Genomic DNA, 22,343 nt, shown 5'->3' with positions numbered 1-22,343 from the left:
TTAGATGCTAAATTAACGTCTCATTTCAGTTTGTTCTTGCAACTTTGGTTATCTTTTGTTCTATCTATGTTTCTGGTTTATCTTATGATACCTCTATGTTAAGATAATGGTTTTATCTTTTATTAAATGGAATCTGTTTCTATTCCAGAACATGTGTTTGCCATTCTGAATCAGACATGTTTGGTACTGCAACATCAAACAAACTAGTTAGATCTCTCAATGTTGACTGAAAAATTACGCAAATCAGACTATCAAACAATTCCTGAATACACACAACAATGCTCAATGCCAACGACTCTGGTTTTTTCTGGAGTTATATTGAACCATATGTTAACAGGGAGCAATAAGATTCTTATCACAGAGTATTTTCCGGAACTTTTGGTTTCATTTGTATAATCAATCAATCAATCAGTCCTGGTTTGATCATCAACTTTCATGTACAAGTCTGCAAGCCGTGGTAAAGTAAGTTTTTGCTGACATCTCGAGAAAACCTTCAACATGATTCTGCTCAAACAAACATAACAATCTAAAAACAGAGAAAAGACTGCATATCGGTAAATTGTGACTGCAGTGAACCTTGTTAGAAACTGAATCTCCTTCTAGAAACAGAACACCAGAGAAAGAGAATCAGACTTTGTATCACAATTGGTTTGATCGTCAACAGAACAATATAGAGAAGAACTTGCCTTTCTATTATAGAGAAAGTGAAACACAACAACTGCTTAGAAGGTTTACAACAAGGAACTTAAATACAAACCAACAGACATGAAAGGCTTCACAAAAGTTGAGCTGAACTAATTGATCATGCACTGCAAACCACATCAAACGAGAGCCATTTTCTGCTTAACATATTGAATTGATCATTTCATGTATATAGGAATTGTTAGAACCCTATAAATACCAAGAAGGAAACAAATAAAAGCAAGGCCAATATGAAACATTTTTCTCTTGAAACCTAAGAAGTCATCACGATTTTCTGTAATTTCCCAAAAACACAGAGTTTTGGATCCATCTAGCTAGATAGCTTCCGGATCAGTATTCCTTGTCTCTACAAAATGATCACTCACAATGTAGAATTGTCCCAGGTGGTACCTAGCGACACACCGTGCTTCTTTATGATCTTCACCGCCTCAAGAAGGACCTCTTGTTGTGTATTGTATAGCTCCTCTTTTCCCTGAGACAAATGAAGCTTCAGGTGTCATTGACAAGCTTTGGCCTGGCTGTTTTAGGATCAATTTCAACCCTGAGACCAATTTCACGGAGTTGAGGCACATCCACAGAGCCTTTAATCTCCAACTCAGCCACTACTTCCTGGTTTTCAGGGTTCCCTTCCAGTAAATTTCTTATACACCACAAGCCCCATTCTCTCAAGAACGGGTTCTCATCATCGGTCACACACTGCTGCAGCATTAAAAAGAGCCCATCTCTCTCCCTGATCTCATCTTGTACCTCTTTTCTTCTGTACGCGCAGTTCCCAATCACCGACACAATATCTCTCCTGAATCCTCTGTAAGGACACGGCTTTAATGAAGAAGAAGAAGAACTAGGACTCTGGTTTAAAGCCTTCTTTATTGTTGTTGGAGGATCAAGTTTACTAAGCAGATCAAGGAGAAGTTCTATTAGTCCAGAGGACAAGAGCAATTCAACAGTATCACCTGAATCCTTGTTGTCCTCCTTGAGTTCTTCAAGACGTCCTCCAGCACAAGCATCCCTTATTATCACCAGAGAGTAGCCCATCACATCTACTATAGTTGAACCCGTTGGAAGCTCCGATCTTTCACCCGAAACAAAATCAAAAACATCAACTGATTGCCTAAACAATCCGAGAATCGAACAAGCTGTATCCTTGGGGATTGACACTTTTCCTATCCGCTCATTAGCAATATCAGACACCATCCTCACAAGAAAGGCTTGCTCTGATGAAAATATCTCATTTTCAGCATCTTCGTATAATTTAGAGAAGAGCTTGAGGAAGTAACCATCTTCAACACAGATTCTCGAAACCAGTAACTTGAGCCAATAATCCTCCACAGACCCAACTACAAACAATTATAACAAGATTGGCTCAAATCAGATAAAAATCACGACTTTAAGATCAAAATGGCATTTTTGGCTTCAGGAATAAGAGTGTTACCGGAAGAGGAAGTCCGTAGAGTTTCAGCGATGATGGTGAGCCCTTGACAGCTACAAAGCTCTGAAGCAATCTCTGAGCTTCCATCAACGCAAGTATACAAAATCATACACAGAGGATCAAATGTTTCACGTTTCCTAATCTTAGCGATTGATAAGAACCTCTCCGGGTAAAATCGGAGCCACACATCTCTCTGACGTTTCTCTCCGAACAATACAACGTTCGCTAGAACCTGTAATCCGAACCTAACTGTCTCGAAATCCGCAATGGCGGAATCAAGCAAGTCGGAGACGATAGCAGAGCCGTCATGATCGACGAAAGAGTTCTGATTCGAAACCTCACCTGCGCAGAGGTTTCGAAGGACCTTCAGAGAGAGATTCAGATAATGGCGGGAAGATGGGTAAGGAAGAAGCTGAAGAAGACGGAGGATCGACGGAAGTATAGACTTGGAAGCGAGATCGGAACGACCTGAATCGGTCTTGGAAGACTCTAGAAGAAATTTCAAGCAATCTTCTAGAGAGTATGATAAATCTGAAGCATGTAGAAGCGGCTGAAGCACCTCTTCCGGTAGAGAAGCTTCCATTGACGACGAAGGAGAGAAGCTTGCTTTAGGGCTTTTCCGATAGAGAGAGAGGTAGAGGTTATTCTGTAAGTAGTGTTTCGTGTAATGGGCCCAAAGGCCCAAATATTCTAATATGGGCTTATTGGCCTATAAGTTTAATACAGTGGTTTTTTCAAATTAAGCAGTGGAATGAGTTAGTTTACGAACAAGTGAGAGGATTACATTGAAGTAAAATGTTGTTTTGGAGATGTGATTAATTTCAATCCGAAGTAGGACTATAAATAACAATGGGGCTACGAACAGAGTGACGTGGGCTCTTCCACACGAGCAAGCCGGACACAATCTTCCCAGGAGTCATTTGTTTGGCCTTCACCACCACTTTGAAGCTTCTCTTTTGTGAAGCCTTTGAAAATGACAAACTCTGTGGCTCCACCGTGATTTCTACTCCTTTCGGTGCTCGGACGGTGGCGGTGTAGACCGACGACGGTGGTCCCACGTTGGTGACTCTCCGCCTGAACACAGCCAATGTGGACGTTTTGGCGGATCTCAACGTGAGTTGGATTGTTGGGTAGTTGAGGGAATCGTGGCCGAGTCCAGGGACAATGGAGGAACAGCTCACGGAGCGTGTACCCACCAATGGAGCTAGAGTGGTTGCGTTGTAGCCTTCGCCGCACAAGAACTGAACATAGGAGATGTCGTCCATGTCGTAGACTAAGCCAGGGCTTGCGGCTCGTCGTGGGTTTATTTGGCCTCCTCCATAAGCAAACTCTGCGTCCTTGTTCACTCTCCGGCTTATCGGTTTTGCTGCGTAACAAACAGATAAATAATTACTGCTTTCTCTGCTTTTAGTTTCACGAGAACTTGACGTGAGTTACCTGAGGTAATGATGGCGGATTTGATGGCAGCAGGGGTCCAATCCGGATGAAAAGACTTGACGTACGCAGCTACACCAGCAACATGAGGGCAGGCCATTGAGGTGCCAGACAGGATGGTGAATTTTGAGAACTGGGTGTCACCATCTAACCCAGTCAGTGATCTCTTTAGAGTGAAGGCCGCCAATATATCAATCCCGGGTGCAGCGATATCAGGCTACAATCCGCAAAAATGGCAGAGACATAAGATCATCATCTATCAATAAACAGATGACATTGATCAAGTCATATATACCTTGAGAAGACGTATTGATCCCGGATTGGGACCTCTTGATGAAAAAGAAGCAACAAATGGAGCAGGGATTGTCACTTGCCGAGTTTTCTGAATCACAGCCGACGCTGATCTGAGAAAAGCATAAACAAAGAGTTACTTAGCTGTGAACACACTTGTAGTATAGTATCATACCCAAGAATATCAAAGAGGACCTTGTGGAGTTGATATATCGGTAGATAATATCGCCAACGGAGCTATTAACACTGGTGGCAGGTGCCATGAAAATCTGAGCATTGTCAAGATATTGATCACTTACAATGATGGCACCAGCACCTCCATAGCTTTTGATAGTAGACTCCACACCACCTCCTCCCATTCTACACACCATTACCTTTCCCTTCACCTTCTTTCGATCCAAAGAATCAGAGAAACAATACCTTAAACATCATCAAACAAACAATGTCTTAGTTTCTCTTAACATATTCAAATGAAGTTGATGGTGATAATGATGTTACCTAGCCAAGTACTTATCGTCTGTGTTCTTAGCAGCATCAACACCACTTACAAGCGGATACGATTTGGCTTTTGGACTAAACATGCTTATTCCCATCCCCTTTCAATCATCCAATTATGTCAAAACCCTAAATTGAATTTAGCTAATTAAGAGATTGATTTTGAGATGCTTACAGAGAAGGATTTGCCGTTGCCGAGATCTATTTTGCTCTTGAACGTCCGATCGATTCCACTTGCAGCAACCGTCAATATCCACGGCTCATGGTTCGTTACAGTTCCTGAGCTAGGCCCGTCGTTACCGGCGGACGCCACCGTGAGGATTCCTTTCCTCATCGCGTGAAACGACCCGACGGATATCGAATCGGAAGAGTAATCGGCGATTGGACCGCCGATAGAGATGGAGATAATTTCTACGCCGTCGTGAATCGCTGCTTCGAATCCGGCGAGTATGTCCATGTCAGCACAGCCGGATCTCGCCCAACAAACCTTGTACATCGCTAACCTCGCCGACGGAACCGCGCCGCGGGCGGTGCCGTTTGCTATGCCATAGAGACTCGCGTTTGCGACTAAAACGCCGGCTACGGTGGATGACGTGTGCGTCCCATGTCCGTCGATATCGATCGGTGATCGGACTTCGCCGGCAGGCACATTGCCGTCGTGCTTGAAGTACTTGGCGCCGATTATTTTGCTGTTGAAGTTACATTAATTAAATATTTATTATTTCAATCAGAACCCTTATGTTAACGCATAATTCTAATTTGCTCCCTAAACTCTTAAATTGATCAACTAACTCCTTATGTTAACGCATAATTCTAATTTGCTCCCTAAACTCTTAAATTCATCAACTAACTCCTTATTTGTTTTTCTAGCAATGACATTTTCTTTAACAATTGCTCAAGAGTTCATGTTGCTTAGAGATCAAGATTCTCTAGTGATCAAAGTTTGTATTTAAAATCGATTAAAGTAGAAAATGGTAAGAGATAAATTGTATACTTGTTGCATCCGGTGAAATTTTTATAAGGTCCACAAGATCCTTTCCATTTAGCCGGAGGAGGTCCTAGACCATGGTCTAGGAAACTCTCTGAGTCTGGCGTTATTCCTGATTGTTGTATTATAGGAAGGTTTAGATAAATTATAAGAAGCATAAATGAATAATATCGAATCAATTTGCATATAGAAAAAAATAAACCTGTATCAAGAACACCAATAATAACATCTCTCTCTGCTTTTAGATGTCTTTTTGCTGTCAAAGGAAGTCCAACAAAATCCCAAGATTTTGTCGTGTGAAGTTTGCGATATTGATTTCGGGATACACTAACAACTTCTTCCATCTCTGCACCAGTGCATGGATGGGAGTTATATGAATCTCACTAGCTAGTGCTTTGTTTTGGGAAAAATATCAAAAACAAATAATGTTACGTACCCATCATCTTCTTAGCTTCATGTGGAGAAAGCTTGGCAGCAAAAGCGTTGAAGGCTTTAGTGTAACTATATACTTTTCTTTCCTTTGCTTCTTCTTGGCTGTTTTCTCAAGAGACGTTATAAATTTGATTAGCAAACAACCAAGTAGAACATTACTCCATAAAACGTTACGCATTTATATGTTTTAGAGTATGTCTTATACATGTATTGATGAATGACATGTACCTGATATTCAAAGATGATAGAAGATTTATGTGTGTCTTGATAGTTTCTTCTGTATTATCCGGTCGATCTCCCAAATATATGATATAGAAATCCTTTATATGATTAAGTATTTCAAGAGTAAATATTCTCCTTGCAACATAAAGTTTTGTTCAATCTGATGACAAAGAAGCTGGAGAAACAAAGAGATTGTATACAATCATTACCTTTGCATGTTCATCTTCGGCTGAAGCATATCTTGGTGATATCCAAAGAACAACCATAACAAGAACAAGTAGATGATGATGGCAAGAACATTTTGACCTTATCATTGTGGTATTGTGTATATGATAAGTATGCTTATTGAGTAATGAGAAGATGACACATTCTCCTCTATTAATAGAGAGTAAGAGTACCTTATGGGTTTGATTCGTTAAAGATGTTACTTTTGATAAATGGAGTGAAAACAGATTTAATTTCTTTTAATTAATCTAATGTATAGCACACATGCGGAATTGTAATAGAGCTTGATAATTTGTTTTTGATAAAAATTAGTTCGTATGGTGTCTTAGAAGGAAAATAGTGGTCACTTGCTATATCTAATTGTTTCTATTTTGGTGATAACATAGATTAATACACATGTATATGTATAGAGTAGTAATAGGAACTTGAGATTTGAGCTAATAATAAGATTTTGATTACTTGAATTCGAATTCAAGCAATTGAGTTTTTACCATAGTAATAGCTTTAAAGTTTTCCAATGGTGATCATATATTGTCTTGTAAGGCTCTACTCCAATGGTTCTCTCTTAAATATTACACTAATTGATACACACATATAAATATAATTTGTATTCATGTTATTATTTCATCATCAACAATTATATATTGCTTAGCTCAACCCTTTATTCATTCACTTAGTTTCAAAAAATGACATTTTCTGATCAAACAATATGTCAATTTAGTATTAAAAAATTATTCAAAATTGATAACTCACATGATCACACATGTGTCATATCTATTAATTAGAGATTTTTTCATGTATAAAATCATTATAAAAAATTATATAATATTAATTAGAAATGTTGCTTATGTTTTGCATCTTGCTTATTTTTACTTGATTTTTTGTCAATACATTTATAAAAAAATTTATATATGTTTCTTATTAATACCTCTAAAGTTATGAATATAAAAATGGCTTATTGCTTCTATAGCCATAGGGCTAAACTTCATTTCGGCAATTCAAGAAACGCTCTGATTACACCGTACCTTCAATTACTCCAAATATCTTACAAGCATGCTTTGACTTTGTGAGCCTCGATTGGAACTGATTGTTCAACCAATAGTCGTGTTTTACAGTGTCTCATCAAGGTTTGGTTTACGTCGACCCTTCATAGCCGCTGGCACTATCCTCCTCTCACCATTGTGGTACTACTTATCGGCTATGCAATCGACGTTGGGGTTTTGATTGGTGATTATTGTCCAATCCATATGTATTTTACTCATTGGTTTATGTAGCTTAGTCCTTAGACATCGCTAAGATCATGTTCAAGGTCCGTGTAGGGCCTTCTAGTTGATGTAGAGGCGGGAAATGCTAAGAGAACACAAGTTGAAAACCAGCTTTTATAAAAATGGTGAAAAAAAAGACAAAATTGGCTCAAATTCTCTAGTAAATTAGGAAGATTGTTAAATCAAATGCATGCTTCGAAGATGTTGTTAAAATAGTGTGGACTACAAAGCAAACCAGAGTATCAAACTCAATTGAGTCGGGTTTAAATAATATTTTGGGCTGCTTGATATAAGAAAAAAAAACTTTATTGAACCCATTTAAGGCCCAATATAAGTGATAGGGAAAATGAGAAATGAGACTCATTGGTTCGTGTCTCGCGCCAGAATCAAGCCTCCTTCACGCTCAAGATTCCACCCAAGTTGTGGAGAACCGGTGTACTCTAGGCTGATTAAAACAACATATTCGATGGTCCAAGAGACCAAAGCAACTTCAACATATTGGCCTATAAGATACTCCATTTAATCAATGTAAATCATATAGTTCTTATATTAACATTCTAGACAACAATTTAAATACGAATTCGACCAAGTATATATATTACAAGGAGAAACATATGGCTAACTATAGATCTCTTACGGTCCAAATAAACAAACATACGATAAAAATAACTTCATTCTCGTTTTATCACTGACGAGGCAGAACCACTGGTTCCCGGCGATGGCTGAGCTGGCATTTGCCCACCGTGAATAAACTCACGCGCCAGTGCTTGGAGCTCACCGCCTCCGCCCATATTGGACGATGACGGGACGCCGAAGAGATGATCAGACGGTCGTGGTTGTTGCTGCATGGCCCAAGTGGAGGACATGACCGGCTCGAAGATGGAGGAGAGGTCGTACACCGACGGTGATATTGTTGGGAGGTCCGTTATGGAAAGAGCCTGTAGAGATCCTGAAGATGACACCGGAACCTGTGGTGGTTGAGGTTGTGGCAGCTCTAGAGTTGCTAAGTGTGCTTGTAGATATGAAAGCTCAGTTTGCAAACTTACCACCTGTTTTTTTTATAACGAAATTGAAATGGATAATAATGCCAACAAATATGAAAGAGTGATAAGAATCTAGATAAAATGATATTTTCAGCAATCTTTAATAATTGGAAGAGTTTCCGAATTCGAGCAAATGTTGTTGATTCAATAATGCCAAAAAAACACGACAGGAGTAATTGATCAATCAAGACCACCGATTTAGAAAAATATATGCTGAATAAAACAATCTAATTATAACACAAAAGACATTGTACATAACATATAAATAAATGCTTGCTTGTAATATTGGAAATATCCTTCACTAACATCAATTTATAGAATGCAATTGCATACGTTTGTATATATCTCGTGTATGTGTGTACTATATATGTATATTGCAATTAAAAGATAAACCAAAAAAAAAAATGATGCTTGGGAATAAGTGTAAAACAACGTGGTTGTTGCGAACAGAGGAAGATTTGTCATCTCAATCACTTGGAAACAAACCTTGTAAACATTCAACAAAACTTCACAATACATATGTGCTAAATGATCGCTTAACTTCCTTAATCCTAGCCAATTAACTACGACTGTAGAGATTTTAACTAGGAAATAGAGAGAAGTTTTCATATATATGCTATATGTGAAGTGAAATACACACACATAGAATTATGCTTTATGCATGTTTTCTTAACAAACTACTATTACTAAAAGTGTAAATCAAAAGATAAGCTTGTTCTATATCACATAAATATAGACTCATAGACACGACATTTAATATAAAGACATAACTTTGCCCAAAAGGCAAAGGCCATGAACCCAGTTGTAAAATTTTAGATTTTTAAAACTCTTATTTTAATGTAGAGTTGGTTTTCGATCATGGCAAAAACAAAAAATATTCATCCTTAAAAGAACAAATCGGAATGAATTAAAAAAAAAAATCGATGCATAAGAAAGGGTAATTTGCATCATTGCATGATGGGATATGATCCTAGAAATGACAATCAGAGGAGATCCATAGAATGGGAAAAAGTACTTAACTTTGTAGTTTAATTGAACATTAAGTCAAAATGAAAAATCTCATTTAAAAAAAAAAAGTTTGAAAACGCAATTTTCTTCAAAAAAAAAGAAGAAGTTAAAAACATAATTACATAGAAAATGATTAAAATAAAATGATCAACGTGACGATATAGAGACAGTAGATCAACTTAAAACTGTTGCAATTTCCCATCATAAATAGTACTAATCATATAATTAAACGTTATGAAAAGAATAATTAACCTGTTGCTGAAGAGAGACGATGTGAGAGACGCAGCCGTAGATAGGGTCTCTGAGACGAGCTTGAGCCTCAAAGCAGATTGAAACGACGGCGTCTGGTCGTTTATGCTCGGGAACATGGTGGAGGAGTTTGGAGACGTTGCTCGCTCCGAACACCTTGTGAACCGCCGCGAAGTGCGCCGCTCCTTGCTCGGAGTCAAAGTAAGGAGCGAAGATGCAGCCAGCGACACACTTCCTTCTCAAGAACTTGCACGCGCCGCACGGTCCTCCTCCTCCACCGCTGCTGCTGCTAGGGTTTCCGCTACTGCTCATCTTCCTTTTCTACCACACAAGTCCTTTTTATTTTCCTTTCCTTTTACTAGCTAAGTGGTGATTAGGGTTTTGAGATACATGGATTTAACTCATCGAGATTATGATGCTTTTTGGTTCGTGATTAGAGAAAAAAAAGAAAGGGAACGTTTGGGAGAGAAGAAAAGAGAGAAGGAGGAGATCGGACGTAAGCAAAACTAGGGTTTGGTTGTTGGTAGATAATAAAAAAAGTAAAATAATAATTTAATTAGTCTTGTTATTACCAAGACTAAAAAATAAAAAAGAGGTTAAGACAAGAAGAAGAAGAAGAAAAAAAAGACTTCAAAGCAACGCGATGGAGCGTACTTGTCTCGTGTTAAGCTCTTTGCGTGAAGCAAAACATTCCATATCTTTCAACTTCTTCATTGTTATTCCCTTTCCTTCACTTTTTCTACTTCTGGTTTAATTTTATTTTTGTTACATCGAACCACACAACTATCTTATGGTATATACCAATTGTAATATATGAACATTCAATCTAATACTATGAGAAATTAATTTTACAAACAAATAAATGTATAAAATGAGCTTAAATATATATATATATATATATATATATATATATATAATCTAATTAATTACTAATTTTTGGCGGTGATTTTAATGTGATAACTTTGTAGTCGAAATGTAACGGTTCACCGCTATGCGTTATTTTCTTTTTGGTTAATCGGATATTTTATCAACATTTGGCAACATTTTCTAGAAAATTTAAGCGGTTTTTTTCCGTTAGATTCTTTAAATAAAATTTTTTTTGCAAACTTTAATTTTACTTTTGTCGTATATGACACGAACATGTATATTATGATATTTGAATTAAGTGTATACCACGGCGATAATACCTATACAAATTACTAACTTTTTTTTTTTGGTTTTAGAAATTCACTGCCCCAAAGTATTTGTAAAAAACAATGTTCAATTTTGGTAATAGAATTCATAATTTATCCAAAAAATTAAAATACAAACTAAACTACTAATGTAACAAATTCACATATATTGCTGATGCTACATATATGTAAAATTGATAAAGAGGGAGGGAGAGAATATGCAATTTCCAAAACAACTAGATTTATTACATATGACCATGTAATGATTATATGCAAAAACTCGTATTTATTGACGGTATTAATGAGTTGATGTACGCAATCTATATTTGGGTCAGGGAATCATGTTTACTCAATATTCGATTAAGGTACAAATAAGGAAACTCCAACTAGTGCATATATTTCACAAATATTTGAACTTTCCGAAATTACAAGATCTATGTAATGTATAGTCTAGTCAGTGCGGATCTCCAATATATTATTACACGATAAATGAGTTTAAAATTTGGTGACGGCAAGAATGATCAAATACACGTGTGTACGTGTGCGTGTATAATATACATATCTCACATCATTGATTCAAAAAAGAAAAGAGTGACGATTACGACGGTCCAATAATAATCACCAAATGAGTAAAGCTAAGTTGGTTTAGAAGAAGAACCGGTGATCAAAACATAAAAGAAAGAAACCGGGATTGGATTTGAGAGAACCGGAAAAATTGGCACGTATATATGATCGCCATGTGTCGAATGTGACTTTTATGAAGAACGTAACCGTTCTGACGCAACCAATGGCTCGTTTGCGAGTGCATATGGTATACAAGTAACGCTCCCATTTCATTTCTTATGTTATTATTACTTGATTAATTATGAACAGTGAAAACTAATTAATTACATTACTTAGGAGATTAACAAATAGATTAGAAGAAACGGTAACAGTTGTTGACAGAGGTCACCGTGCCGTCCGGCTCTTGTCCAATCTTTGTTTGTACTAACATGAGACACGTGTCCTCGTATCACGCCCTCTTCTGCTCCTTTCCTCACCGCTTGCGTACGCTAATGTACACTGTTTGTATTTAATACATTCACTAGGCCTAATAGTACAAGAGAAACAGAAGAAAAAAACTATTCTTTTTGTCATATACGTACATTTTAGGTGTAATCACTACTATTAATCATTTCGCTATAAAGAAGGATCCGAAACAGATACAAGGCCCGGCCCATTAAGGAGAAGGCTTTAAATTAGGGAAGTGAACAAGGGTCAGGGATCTTGTCAAACAGAGAGAAAGAGAGACATGACAGTAACTGACTGACTGAGGTTGTACTTGCGGGGGAAGCAAACAGTGATCAGTGTCATGTCTGTTTCTGACTATACGATTTGTAGAAACAAGAAGCAACATACATCTCGATTTTCTCTCTATAATTCTATCACGAAAGCTGTCCATAGAGAACTAGTTTGACAAAAAATTATATACAGTATATAACATATATAAAAGAATTACACACGTGTGGTGAGGGATCGCACGTGTGTGTGACAGGGAAACCTGCGGCTGAGTGGTGAGAGAGAAATACGTCAGCAAGCAGCTAATTGTGTTTTGCTTCACGCAAAGCATTTGTGTTTGTTTGTCCTTTGTATATATCACAAATCTGCTCTGCCGTTGCTTCCAAGCTTTACTCATTCTAATTAGTACTAGTACATTCATTCTCATTACTATAATAATTCATAATCCCCACCACTTGATCCCTCGTTATAATCCGATTTTAGTACCTTGTTAACTGAACCCACCAGCCTATATATATCTTCATTACTCACTATCTAAAATTCTAAATCCTTACTTGTTCACTACTTTCTAGGCCTTGCTTGTGTGATAGACTGATAGTTAGTTCTAGATTCTCAGTGGCATATACAAAATCTTTTTATGTCTTAAACCTATGATTGCTAATTTAGATGATATATATTGTTGATTTGTCTACTTTTCAATTTACAAGTATATGTTATCCCTCCTTGTGTTATATGCTTTCATTGATTTTAGGAGTCCATAAATAGATAATTCTTTCACTTGTTTGAAAATAGCTTGTTTCTTGAGTGTGTGATTCAACTATGTACAGAAAAGTGAAACACACCAAGGAAAACAAAAAACAAAAATATGGACATACAAAAGAAAAGATGATCAAGTTATAGAAAAATGTAATGATTATAAATGACCCACCACCAAAAGCAAGACATGATTTTCTTGCCTGACACGATCCTCTATGCTCCACATCAACTTAAAAACATTTATTCATAAACAAACCCATCCATCTCTCTCTCTTAAACATCTCTTTGGATTGGATATATAATAACTGTGGTCGACGACGACACAACTTCCCCCAAACAAAACGTTACGTCTTTGACATAAAAGATGAGCGGAAGCACCACCGGTTGTGGAGGTCCATGCGGCGCATGTAAGTTTCTCCGACGGAAATGCGTTGCTGACTGTGTCTTCGCTCCCTACTTTGATTCGGTGGAAGGGACGTCTCATTTCACGGCCGTGCACAAGGTTTTCGGGGCGAGCAACGCCTCCAAGCTCCTCATGATGATTCCAGCCAGCCGGAGACTGGACGCTGTCGTCACGCTTACTTACGAGGCATTGGCTAGGCTTCGCGATCCCGTCTACGGATGCGTTGGTCATATCTTCGCCCTTCAACATCAGGTATTCAACTATATAAAACCCAATATTGTCACATATTTATGTATATATAATATATGTTTGATGATCTATATACATTGAAAGATTTACTATGCATGCATGCGTGTATTTAGTTATATAGAAGTTCATTGTATAATAAAATCATCCCATAACATTAGGTTAAAGATGAGATTTATATATCCGCATCTTTTAGCCACGTAACTTGTTACTTTTATAACAGTTCCATTTAATCGCCTCTTGGTTTCCTGTTTATTAGTTTTGAAAATTGCATAGTACTAATTCCACAATAAGAGTCAAAGTTGCTAATATTGAAAATAGCTAACGTGTGTCTTCCCAATGGCTCGTTTGTCGAAAACAGCGTTAAAGAAAGTCAAATCGTCATTCTTTGTGGTTACATTCCGACTTGTTTGTCTTTAATAGTATATCGGTTGAATAAAACAGTTTGAAAATTTTCTTCTAATACGAATAAATTAGGTTTTTTAAAAACTAATGTTATATGAACTTTTTAATTAAATAAACGTCCCACATGTGAACAGGTGATGAATCTACAGGCGGAGTTAGCTTACGTCCAAACTCAACTCTCAACATTACAAGGTCTTCCTCCGCCGAATTCTCAAAACAATTCACGGACAGAAGCAGCCTCTTCATCTAATGTGCCACTCATTTCTTCTGTCGATAGCAAAGACAATATGTCTTCCTCGTCGTCACACATTCCTTGTATGTCACAACAACAAGAACAAGAACAGCCAAAAGAAGCTATTGAGGTCCCAACAGAGTCAGTGGATCTTAGCACATTCTTTGGCCTGGAAAATCCAGTGGATGAGGACGGTGATCTTAACGCTCTTGCCCGTGAGTTCTTCACTAAGTATTTGACCGGAGGCAAATACCGACCATCTTCTTTAATATAACCATGTTAACCTTTGCGACATTTATTAGGAACTCTTTATTTTGTACTAACTGGATTGCCCTGTAACTTAAAAGGGGCGTTAATAGATTCTATTGGATTTGCAGTGCAAACTCACATCTCACATCTCACGCTTGACGTCGACATGACACCCATGTCCCTCTATTTTATTATAAGGCATTGCTCCATTTTATTGGGGTCCAATAATGAAAATGTTAAATGTGTAATTCATAGGTAATACAGGCCCAAAAGGTTAAGGCCCAAAATCCCCAAATGGGCTTATGTTAAAATCTTGCCTTTTGCATCCAAACCCACTTGCCTTTTCTTCAAGTGTGACTAAAAACATTATGTAATAAAGCTAACGTTAATCACTTGTCTTGGAAATATACAGGGGTGATTAATATATAATAGTGGTGAAGGTGGTCTCGAGGCCTCGAAATTTTAATTTGAACTCAAGGAAAGATGTGTTGACACGTAATGAATGATCCAAAAGCTTTCTCATGTGCCGTGATCCTAATTGAGATACGGATAAATTCTTATTTAACACACAATGATTTAAAATCACAAATGCTCTATTCTTTTCTTGGAAGTGAAAGCAATATAAGAGAAAGAGTCAGAGTGAGTCAAAAAGGAGACAGAAGGCAGAGAAGGTCAAACAAACGGCTTGTTAATCTGACCGCTTGTCACTTTATTATCTGTCACCTACCAATCACATTCCTAGTAAACTCTTGTGTGAACCAACATAAACATATTGTTGCAAAATAATTGAATTTTAAATTGTAATAAGAGATATTAATGTCAAGAAGAAAACTTACGCAAACGGGACAATTTTTTTTTTTTTTTTTTTAATCAATTCCGGACGTGAAATTATTTATTAACCAAAATTCACTGTCGGTCTTATTCTTAACGACAAAAAAAAAGATAAATTATTTTTGGATATTTCTTCTTGCAAAAACCTAATTTTCTCTCATCTTTTTTTTTTTTTTTACGATCTGGTTTTTTGTTTTCTTTCTACTCTGTTTTCAACTGGGGACACTATGTTTTTTTTTCTTCTTCTTGTTTGGATCATATAAATCTGATTTTTTCCCGGAAAATACCGTTGAGAACTTCTCCGGCGTGAGCTGACCAGGAGAAATCTGTTCTTGTGTTTAGTTCAATTCTCGGCTGAGGAACGTTGACTGTTGACTGATAGAGCAACTTCAGTGTGTTGAGACCAAACATAAAGCTTCAGGTCTCTGTTTTTCTTTTAAACACTTTTGTCTGAGATCTCATTATTTTTGTACTTTTGCTTCTAACCTCCTTGTGTTGTTTTTTTTTCCTGTTCAAACTATTATGATGTACAATTTGAGAATTTTCAGTGTAACAGAACAAAAGATTCCATCTTTATACTTCTTCCAACTCTGTAGCTAACTGTGAAAAAGTAGAAGCCTTTACAAAAATTAAGTCTCAGCGTTATATCATTACCACATTTGTTGAGATTACTTGAAATTCGAAATCAAGTTTCTATATTTATGAAGCTATGTGGTTGGATGATGAACTCTCTTTTAAAGTTTTGGCTTGCTTGTAATTGCAGTTAAGGATAGGATTTGAGAATGGAAACAAGCGACAGAATTAGCCCTGGTGGTGGTATAGGAGCAGAAGTTCCATCAGCGTATCATATGGCTCCGAGACCTTCAGATAGCCCTGCTAACCAGTTTATGGGGTTGTCTCTCCCTCCCATGGAAGCCCCAATGCCTTCTTCAGGGGAAGCCTCAGGGAAGAAGAGGAGAGGCAGACCTCGTAAATATGAAGCTAATGGTGCTCCTTTGCCTTCTTCATCAGTTCCTCTTGTGAAGAAACGAGTAAGAGGCAAGCTCAATGGTTTTGATATGAAGAAGATGCATAAGACCATTGGGTTCCATTCTTCTGGTAAAGTTACTCTTCCATTTGTCACTCTACTTAACTAAGCATTCCTTTGTCTGTTTGATTATTAACATTACTTGGTCTTTTGCATAAAGTTATGAAAGATTATTAACAACTGTTAAAAGTTTCTCAAGAAGTTGCATTTGTTTTGTTTAAAGTAGCATATGGGCTTTAACTTTGTTGAGTGAGTATCTATTATAATTGTTTGAAGATTGTAACTTTGAATCATTGTCTTGCAGGTGAAAGGTTTGGTGTTGGTGGTGGTGTTGGTGGTGGTGTTGGATCAAATTTCACGCCGCATGTAATCACAGTGAACACTGGTGAGGTATGTATATTAGAAGAAAAAGGCCCTAAACTTTCACTTGGGAGGAGATTTGTGTTTGTTACTTAGCAACAACTCTGTTTGCTTTGTTTTGATTGAAGGATATTACTATGAGAATCATCTCCTTTTCACAACAAGGACCACGAGCTATTTGTATCTTATCAGCAAATGGAGTGATATCAAACGTTACTCTTCGCCAACCCGATTCTTGCGGTGGTACTCTCACCTACGAGGTTTGTCTCTCACACTCCATTTAAAGCTATCAGAGAGAAAGTGAAAGTGTCATATTATAATGTGTTGGTTTCTTGCAGGGTCGGTTTGAGATACTGTCTCTGTCTGGTTCATTCATGGAAACAGAGAATCAAGGTTCAAAAGGTCGGTCTGGTGGCATGAGTGTATCTTTGGCCGGTCCTGATGGTCGTGTTGTCGGTGGCGGTGTCGCTGGCCTGCTCATTGCCGCCACTCCTATTCAGGTGACTCATGAATCTAACAACAACGTTTACGTTATTTCTTGAAATCGTCTCTCATCTCATCAAGTTTTGTTGTTTCTTAAACACAGGTTGTTGTTGGCAGTTTTATAACGAGTGATCAACAAGATCATCAGAAACCGAGGAAGCAAAGAGTCGAGCATGCCCCTGCAGCAGTCATGTCAGTGCCTCCTCCTCCTTCTCCTCCTCCTCCGGCGGCTTCTGTTTTCTCACCGACAAACCCGGACAGAGAGCAGCCGCCATCTTCATTCGGTATCTCCAGCTGGACCAACGGACAGGACATGCCGAGAAACTCAGCCACTGACATCAACATATCTTTACCAGTCGACTGAGTTTGAGTTTCCAGATGGAAGATTAGGTTTCAGATTAACTCTCTACTGTCTGTACAATGGTTAGGAGGATTGTTGAAGCTGAATGTTACTGTACGCTTTTCTTTATTTTAGAACACAACTTGAGCTTCTTCTACTTTTAGGGTAACTTTCTCTGATGACTTGCCTCTTGTTACTTACTATATTGCTAGTACTGAGGTTTAATCCTTTTAATGGCGGATTAATCTGTGTTGTTCCCTTTTAGTTGTTTTCTTTATTGATATTTTACACTATTTAGTATACATAAGTTATGAATGTACTCTATATAATAGTATGGGACTTTAAAGATCTTTGATGGAACAAAACCTACAAAGACAATTTAATTAGTAGGAGGTCAAGATTCCATGAGGTTAGAAGTTAGAACTGCAACATGTCTTAGCAAAAAAAAAAACTGCAACATGCGTTAGTTCACATTTAAAAGTTAAAACCAATCCAATTTGTAACTTATATATTATGGGAAAATGTCTATAAAAACCATGATTCATATTATATGTTACCTTAGTGAAACATCAAACGATGAAACGTGGAGTAATTGTAAAATGTTTCATGTTATTTCTGATAACTGATGTTTCCTCAATGGTTTTCGGAAATGAAATGTGCGATGAAACGCCGCATCCGGGTGAATGCAAGACTCTACTGATTAAACACAAACCCATAAGAAGCACTACACAGTTCCTCCAAGTGTCCGTGGAACGAACACTAGATGGGGCTGTCAAAGCCAAGAGTGACACGTATTTTCTTGAGCCACAATTTGGTTCAAAGCAAGCTTGGGAGGAATGTATGGATCTGTACGAGCAGACTATTCACAGGCTCAACGAGAGCGTGTTGTGTCCCAAGAACGTTTGCTCTAGGTCAGACGTGCAAGCATGGCTCAGCACCGCACTCACCAACCTAGACACATGTCAGGAAGAGATGTCAGAACTCGGTGTCTCGTCTCATTCCTTGGAGAGCATTACCATTGATGTCATTAACACCTTGGCCATCAACAAGGTAGCTCTAACATTATTACTAACCAATCAAAATTCTCAAAACCATCTTAAATATCAAGCATGTTTTGAATAATTCACTCGTTGTTACTTGATTTTTTTTTGTATTTTTTAGAGGATGGAACAAAACGGTAAGGAGTTTGGGATATCGAAAATAACAATGAAAACACTATCTATAGGTGAAAAAGTGGATGTAGTGGTGGCTCAAGATGGTTCCGGGGACTACAAAACTATCCAAGAGGCCGTGAATGGTGCTGGAGAGAGGCTCAAAGGAAGCCCAAGGTATGTCATACATGTCAAGCAAGGCGTTTACGAGGAATATGTCAATGTAGGAATCAAGTCTAATAACATCATGATCACTGGCGATGGTATCGGCAAAACCATAATCACCGGTGACAAAAGCAAGGGCCGAGGATTTTCCACTTACAAATCTGCCACTTTTGGTTAGACATTTCTCCTTAACAACTTACACTATATATATTCGTTTTATTGCCACGTAACATATTGCATGACAGTGGCTGAGGGGGACGGTTTCGTGGGACGAGACATAACAATCAGGAACACGGCAGGACCGGAAAACCATCAGGCGGTGGCTCTCAGATCGAATTCAGACATGTCAGTGTTTTACAGATGTAGCATTGAAGGCTATCAAGACACACTCTACGTGCACTCTGGTCGTCAGTTTTTCAGGGAGTGCGACATATACGGAACCGTTGACTTCATTTTCGGAAACGCCGCAGCTGTTTTACAAAACTGTCGGATATTTGCACGTAACCCACCGAATGGAGTCAACACCATAACGGCACAGAGCCGGTTCAACCCGAATCAGACAACAGGAATCGTAATCCATAACTCCGTGGTGAAAGGAGCTCCGGGGGTACAGTTAGGAGGCGTGAAAACGTATTTGGGCCGTCCGTGGAGGTCGTACGCACGGACCGTGGTGATCGGGACGTATCTTGATACGTTGATCGAACCCAACGGATGGATTGATTGGGATAATGTAACGGCTCTAAGCACGTTGTATTATGGGGAGTATCAAAACTCGGGACCGGGTTCGGGGACAGAGAACCGGGTTGATTGGGCCGGGTTTCACGTGATATCTGATATCCAAGAAGCTCGAGAGTTTACGTTACCCAAATTCATCGACTCTGCTTCATGGTTACCGCCTACCAAAGTGCCTTTCACCATCAATCTCTAATAATATATTAGAACACATTTTTGTAACGTTCATCTAAAAGGCCCGTTCGATTTTTAGTTTTATTTTCCTATTAGAGCCCACATGTGACATGTTGGCATTTTACACAATAGCATGTACTGTTTCGTCTTCTGTTTTTGTTTCCCCTACAAATTTCAATAAAACTTATAATATTCGTTTTGGTTTTTGTCTTCTTATCAACATATTATATGATTTCTGAATTGAATTGATCTTTTTTATTAAAGAATACAAAAACAGTCAAAAAGGGTCGAGATACAAAAAGAAAATCCTATAAGAATGTACACAAGAGGTATGCAAAATAATAAGTTGGAAAGTAGATACTTTTTCTACAAATAATTTGCAAAGTAGATAGTTTTTTTTAAAATAGGAGAAATAGACACTATTCTCTTTCCTCTCTAATACAACTTTTTGTCTAATAGAGATTTTAGTAAATGACTTATATAACCTTTTGTTATTTGTTATGTAGTAAGATAAAGACAAAATTCAAGTCAAATTTTACTTTTTCTTTTTTCTTAAATATTTTTACTTTATTTGATAATAATTATTCATTAAAAATTACCATATAATCATATTGACTTTTAAATTTTTTAGGTGAATCTAAAAAAACTAATTTTGCTATATTTCAAAAATATGTTGCATTTTTTTATTTAATCCCAGCCGACAGCGTACGTGATATTATTAAAACTGGTGTACAAATATTAGTGTACGACAATAATGTAAAAATTAATATATAATATTATTGTAAGAAGTGATAGAGTGAGTATAATAGTATACAAAATGATGTACATAGATGATTGAAAATATGGTGTACATGATCGTACACCTTTAAAGATCTATGAGACAGTGTACTAAAATTGGTGTACGAGATGACGTACACCACTAACTGAAATAGTGATTTATACATTCCTTGTAAGTGTACACCAAGTTTTGTACACTTTGTTTACCAATCTTGTATGCTATCATTTAAAAGTTGTATACACCATTCTATCTAATCGTCATAATGTTTTAATCATTTTGTACACCATCAAGATTAACTTAATTATGTACACCATCATGTACACCATTATATTAAGTAATAATATTTGGTTTATACAATCATTATGTTTGTAAAATATTAAAAACAATATTACTTCTATTTATGAATATCGGTATACACATTTGTACACCAATGAATAATGGTTAGTGTACAAAACGATCTTTGAAATGTTTGTGTATTAAATTGATGACATATAAATACTCTAAAAGTCAATGTAATTTTTTAAGTAAATTATTTAAGAAAACTAAAATAAAAATTAAAAAGATAAAGACAAATAAAATAAAGTAAAACTGGTCTCTAATATTATTTTTATTCTCTCTCAAGATAAAGGGTATTATAGTATTTGATATGTATTTTGTTTTTTAGTCTATTAGACATATACTCTATCTCACAAAAAGCAAAAAAAGTGTCTATATCTCTAATTTCTAAAAAATTTATCTACTTTACAAATTATTTTTGAAAAAGTGTCTATTTTCCCAATAATATCTAAGATATATTATAAAGATACTAACTCTCCTTTTAGATGGAAGATTAGAGAAGACTTGGTATCGTGAAACTTGACTCGTGAAAGTGCTTAGTTAGAACATCCATCAATTGATCTTGAATATGTAACTAGAAAATATCCAAGATATTGAAGTTTCAAGAATCAACTTTTCTCCATGTCACAAGGAATTAGACGACTGAAGCTGCCCCACCTGTTAGCAAGATGTATATATAGTAAACCTAATAAGATATTCACCTTCGTGGTGTGCTCAATATATGTATGGTGGTGACTATGTTTTTTTCTTCAGTTTAGTGTAATAGATTATTGTTTTGTCGGGAAAAGAAACTAATTAGCAATTAATATATATTGAATAAAATGAACAAGTTAGAAATATGTTATTCCATCCACTATGTAAAGTAGTTCTGGTTTGTTAGAGGTCTTGAAAAGATGTGATGTCAAGTGAAATGCAAAACGGTGGCATGGCGAAGATAAGTGGCTAGAAACGGGAATGTTAATGAAACTAAAGAGAGACATATACACGTGCATATATACACTCAGATGTTGATTGTTTTCCAAGGTGTTTGTGTGAGAAATGACATCTCTCTCTCTCACCCATTCAGGCGGTGGAAAAATTCAATAACACTTTTAAAAAAGATTTTTGTTCAATAGGTTTTGACCTGAAAATACTTAGAACAAAAAATAACACAAGAGGGAAAGTGCCGTAAAAGTAAAAAAAGAAAAAAAAAAAGAGAGAGATCATGTCGCTGACATACTATACATGCCTAGCTAGCTCGGTACATTTATATATAATGTTTGTGTGTAAGGTAGATTGAGATATATGAATGGTCAAATCGGAAATAAAACAGTATATGTTCTTAAATAAGCTTCTCCTTTGTTCAACTTTTTTGCTTTCATTTCCGTTACATGATTTCGCGATTAATTACTTTTTATAATTAGTCAACTTCGACGCCTTGTGTCGTCCTCGATTTTAATGTT

The 22,343-nt window shown here is 36.9% G+C and overlaps 6 protein-coding genes, 2 long non-coding RNA genes and 1 pseudogene across 11 annotated transcripts; 5 read left to right on the top strand and 4 right to left on the bottom strand.

The window, feature by feature from the left end:
• Positions 1 to 648: 648 nt before the first annotated feature.
• MEE50 (ARM repeat superfamily protein) lies at positions 649 to 2,766 on the bottom strand. Its single transcript, NM_116241.4, has 2 exons — positions 2,135 to 2,766; positions 649 to 2,039 (listed from the first exon to the last, which is right to left on the bottom strand). Exons 1-2 carry the CDS (start codon positions 2,712 to 2,714, stop codon positions 1,192 to 1,194), a joined length of 1,428 nt encoding a protein of 475 aa, NP_567156.1. The 5' UTR covers positions 2,715 to 2,766; the 3' UTR covers positions 649 to 1,191.
• An 8-nt stretch (positions 2,767 to 2,774) lies between these two features.
• XSP1 (xylem serine peptidase 1) lies at positions 2,775 to 6,499 on the bottom strand. 2 transcript variants are annotated; one of them, NM_116240.5, is made up of 11 exons: positions 6,203 to 6,499; positions 6,000 to 6,091; positions 5,776 to 5,873; positions 5,542 to 5,685; positions 5,346 to 5,451; positions 4,527 to 5,040; positions 4,355 to 4,452; positions 4,052 to 4,276; positions 3,861 to 3,969; positions 3,569 to 3,782; positions 2,775 to 3,497 (listed from the first exon to the last, which is right to left on the bottom strand). In NM_116240.5, the coding sequence occupies exons 1-11, from the start codon at positions 6,305 to 6,307 to the stop codon at positions 2,953 to 2,955; spliced, it is 2,250 nt and encodes a 749-aa protein (NP_567155.1). In that variant the 5' UTR covers positions 6,308 to 6,499; the 3' UTR covers positions 2,775 to 2,952. The 2 variants fall into 2 exon arrangements, with proteins under 2 accessions (NP_567155.1, NP_001328541.1); NM_001340236.1 differs by having other exon boundaries at positions 2,788 to 3,782; positions 6,203 to 6,348.
• Positions 6,500 to 7,094: 595 nt separating this feature from the next.
• Positions 7,095 to 7,598, top strand: AT4G00225 (annotated as a pseudogene). Its single transcript has one exon.
• A 388-nt stretch (positions 7,599 to 7,986) lies between these two features.
• On the bottom strand, positions 7,987 to 10,334 carry JLO (Lateral organ boundaries (LOB) domain family protein). The gene is made up of 2 exons (NM_116239.4): positions 9,787 to 10,334; positions 7,987 to 8,532 (listed from the first exon to the last, which is right to left on the bottom strand). The coding sequence occupies exons 1-2, from the start codon at positions 10,093 to 10,095 to the stop codon at positions 8,155 to 8,157; spliced, it is 687 nt and encodes a 228-aa protein (NP_191933.1). The 5' UTR covers positions 10,096 to 10,334; the 3' UTR covers positions 7,987 to 8,154.
• Positions 10,335 to 11,765: 1,431 nt separating this feature from the next.
• Positions 11,766 to 12,119, top strand: AT4G03545. Its single transcript, NR_141737.1, has one exon. It is a non-coding gene; the product is annotated as an other RNA (long non-coding RNA).
• On the bottom strand, positions 11,766 to 12,525 carry AT4G03535. The gene is made up of 2 exons (NR_141736.1): positions 12,353 to 12,525; positions 11,766 to 12,004 (listed from the first exon to the last, which is right to left on the bottom strand). It is a non-coding gene; the product is annotated as an other RNA (long non-coding RNA).
• Positions 12,526 to 13,170: 645 nt separating this feature from the next.
• On the top strand, positions 13,171 to 14,771 carry LBD31 (LOB domain-containing protein 31). The gene is made up of 2 exons (NM_116238.5): positions 13,171 to 13,644; positions 14,178 to 14,771. Exons 1-2 carry the CDS (start codon positions 13,354 to 13,356, stop codon positions 14,547 to 14,549), a joined length of 663 nt encoding a protein of 220 aa, NP_191932.4. The 5' UTR covers positions 13,171 to 13,353; the 3' UTR covers positions 14,550 to 14,771.
• Positions 14,772 to 15,471: 700 nt separating this feature from the next.
• On the top strand, positions 15,472 to 17,933 carry AT4G00200 (AT hook motif DNA-binding family protein). Of its 2 annotated transcripts, NM_116237.4 has the most exons (6): positions 15,472 to 15,776; positions 16,119 to 16,453; positions 16,687 to 16,772; positions 16,871 to 17,002; positions 17,081 to 17,242; positions 17,329 to 17,933. In NM_116237.4, the coding sequence occupies exons 2-6, from the start codon at positions 16,138 to 16,140 to the stop codon at positions 17,587 to 17,589; spliced, it is 957 nt and encodes a 318-aa protein (NP_191931.2). In that variant the 5' UTR covers positions 15,472 to 15,776; positions 16,119 to 16,137; the 3' UTR covers positions 17,590 to 17,933. The 2 variants fall into 2 exon arrangements, with proteins under 2 accessions (NP_191931.2, NP_001329621.1); NM_001340235.1 differs by having other exon boundaries at positions 15,533 to 16,453; positions 17,329 to 17,878.
• Positions 17,934 to 18,201: 268 nt separating this feature from the next.
• PME38 (pectin methylesterase 38) lies at positions 18,202 to 19,809 on the top strand (the record flags this gene model as incomplete). The annotated part of the gene is made up of 3 exons (NM_116236.1): positions 18,202 to 18,615; positions 18,727 to 19,054; positions 19,127 to 19,809. The coding sequence occupies 3 exons, from the start codon at positions 18,202 to 18,204 to the stop codon at positions 19,807 to 19,809; spliced, it is 1,425 nt and encodes a 474-aa protein (NP_191930.1).
• Positions 19,810 to 22,343: the final 2,534 nt, after the last annotated feature.

Source organism: Arabidopsis thaliana, chromosome 4 (assembly GCF_000001735.4).
Source record: "Arabidopsis thaliana chromosome 4, partial sequence".
In the NCBI taxonomy this organism is placed as follows: Eukaryota; Viridiplantae; Streptophyta; class Magnoliopsida; order Brassicales; family Brassicaceae; genus Arabidopsis; species Arabidopsis thaliana.
The sequence above is the reverse complement of the archived record's forward strand: the minus strand, read 5'-3'. Positions and strand labels throughout refer to the sequence as shown.

Bases quoted from the DNA above. Each gene is read 5' to 3' on its own strand.
- MEE50 (NM_116241.4), bottom strand. From the start codon at position 2,714: ATGGAAGCTTCTCTACCGGAAGAGGTGCTTCAGCCGCTTCTACATGCT. The intron at 2,040-2,134 runs GTAACACTCTTA...AATTGTTTGTAG, and splicing joins TCTACGGACTTCCTCTTCCG to TTGGGTCTGTGGAGGATTAT.
- XSP1 (NM_116240.5), bottom strand. From the start codon at position 6,307: ATGATAAGGTCAAAATGTTCTTGCCATCATCATCTACTTGTTCTTGTT. The intron at 5,452-5,541 runs GTTTATTTTTTT...TACAACAATCAG, and splicing joins TATTGGTGTTCTTGATACAG to GAATAACGCCAGACTCAGAG. The intron at 4,277-4,354 runs GTAACATCATTA...ATGATGTTTAAG, and splicing joins GACGATAAGTACTTGGCTAG to GTATTGTTTCTCTGATTCTT.
- JLO (NM_116239.4), bottom strand. From the start codon at position 10,095: ATGAGCAGTAGCGGAAACCCTAGCAGCAGCAGCGGTGGAGGAGGAGGA. The intron at 8,533-9,786 runs GTTAATTATTCT...TAAAAAAAACAG, and splicing joins TCGTCTCTCTTCAGCAACAG to GTGGTAAGTTTGCAAACTGA.
- LBD31 (NM_116238.5), top strand. From the start codon at position 13,354: ATGAGCGGAAGCACCACCGGTTGTGGAGGTCCATGCGGCGCATGTAAG. The intron at 13,645-14,177 runs GTATTCAACTAT...ACATGTGAACAG, and splicing joins TCTTCGCCCTTCAACATCAG to GTGATGAATCTACAGGCGGA.
- AT4G00200 (NM_116237.4), top strand. From the start codon at position 16,138: ATGGAAACAAGCGACAGAATTAGCCCTGGTGGTGGTATAGGAGCAGAA. The intron at 16,454-16,686 runs GTAAAGTTACTC...ATTGTCTTGCAG, and splicing joins CATTGGGTTCCATTCTTCTG to GTGAAAGGTTTGGTGTTGGT. The intron at 17,243-17,328 runs GTGACTCATGAA...TCTTAAACACAG, and splicing joins TTGCCGCCACTCCTATTCAG to GTTGTTGTTGGCAGTTTTAT.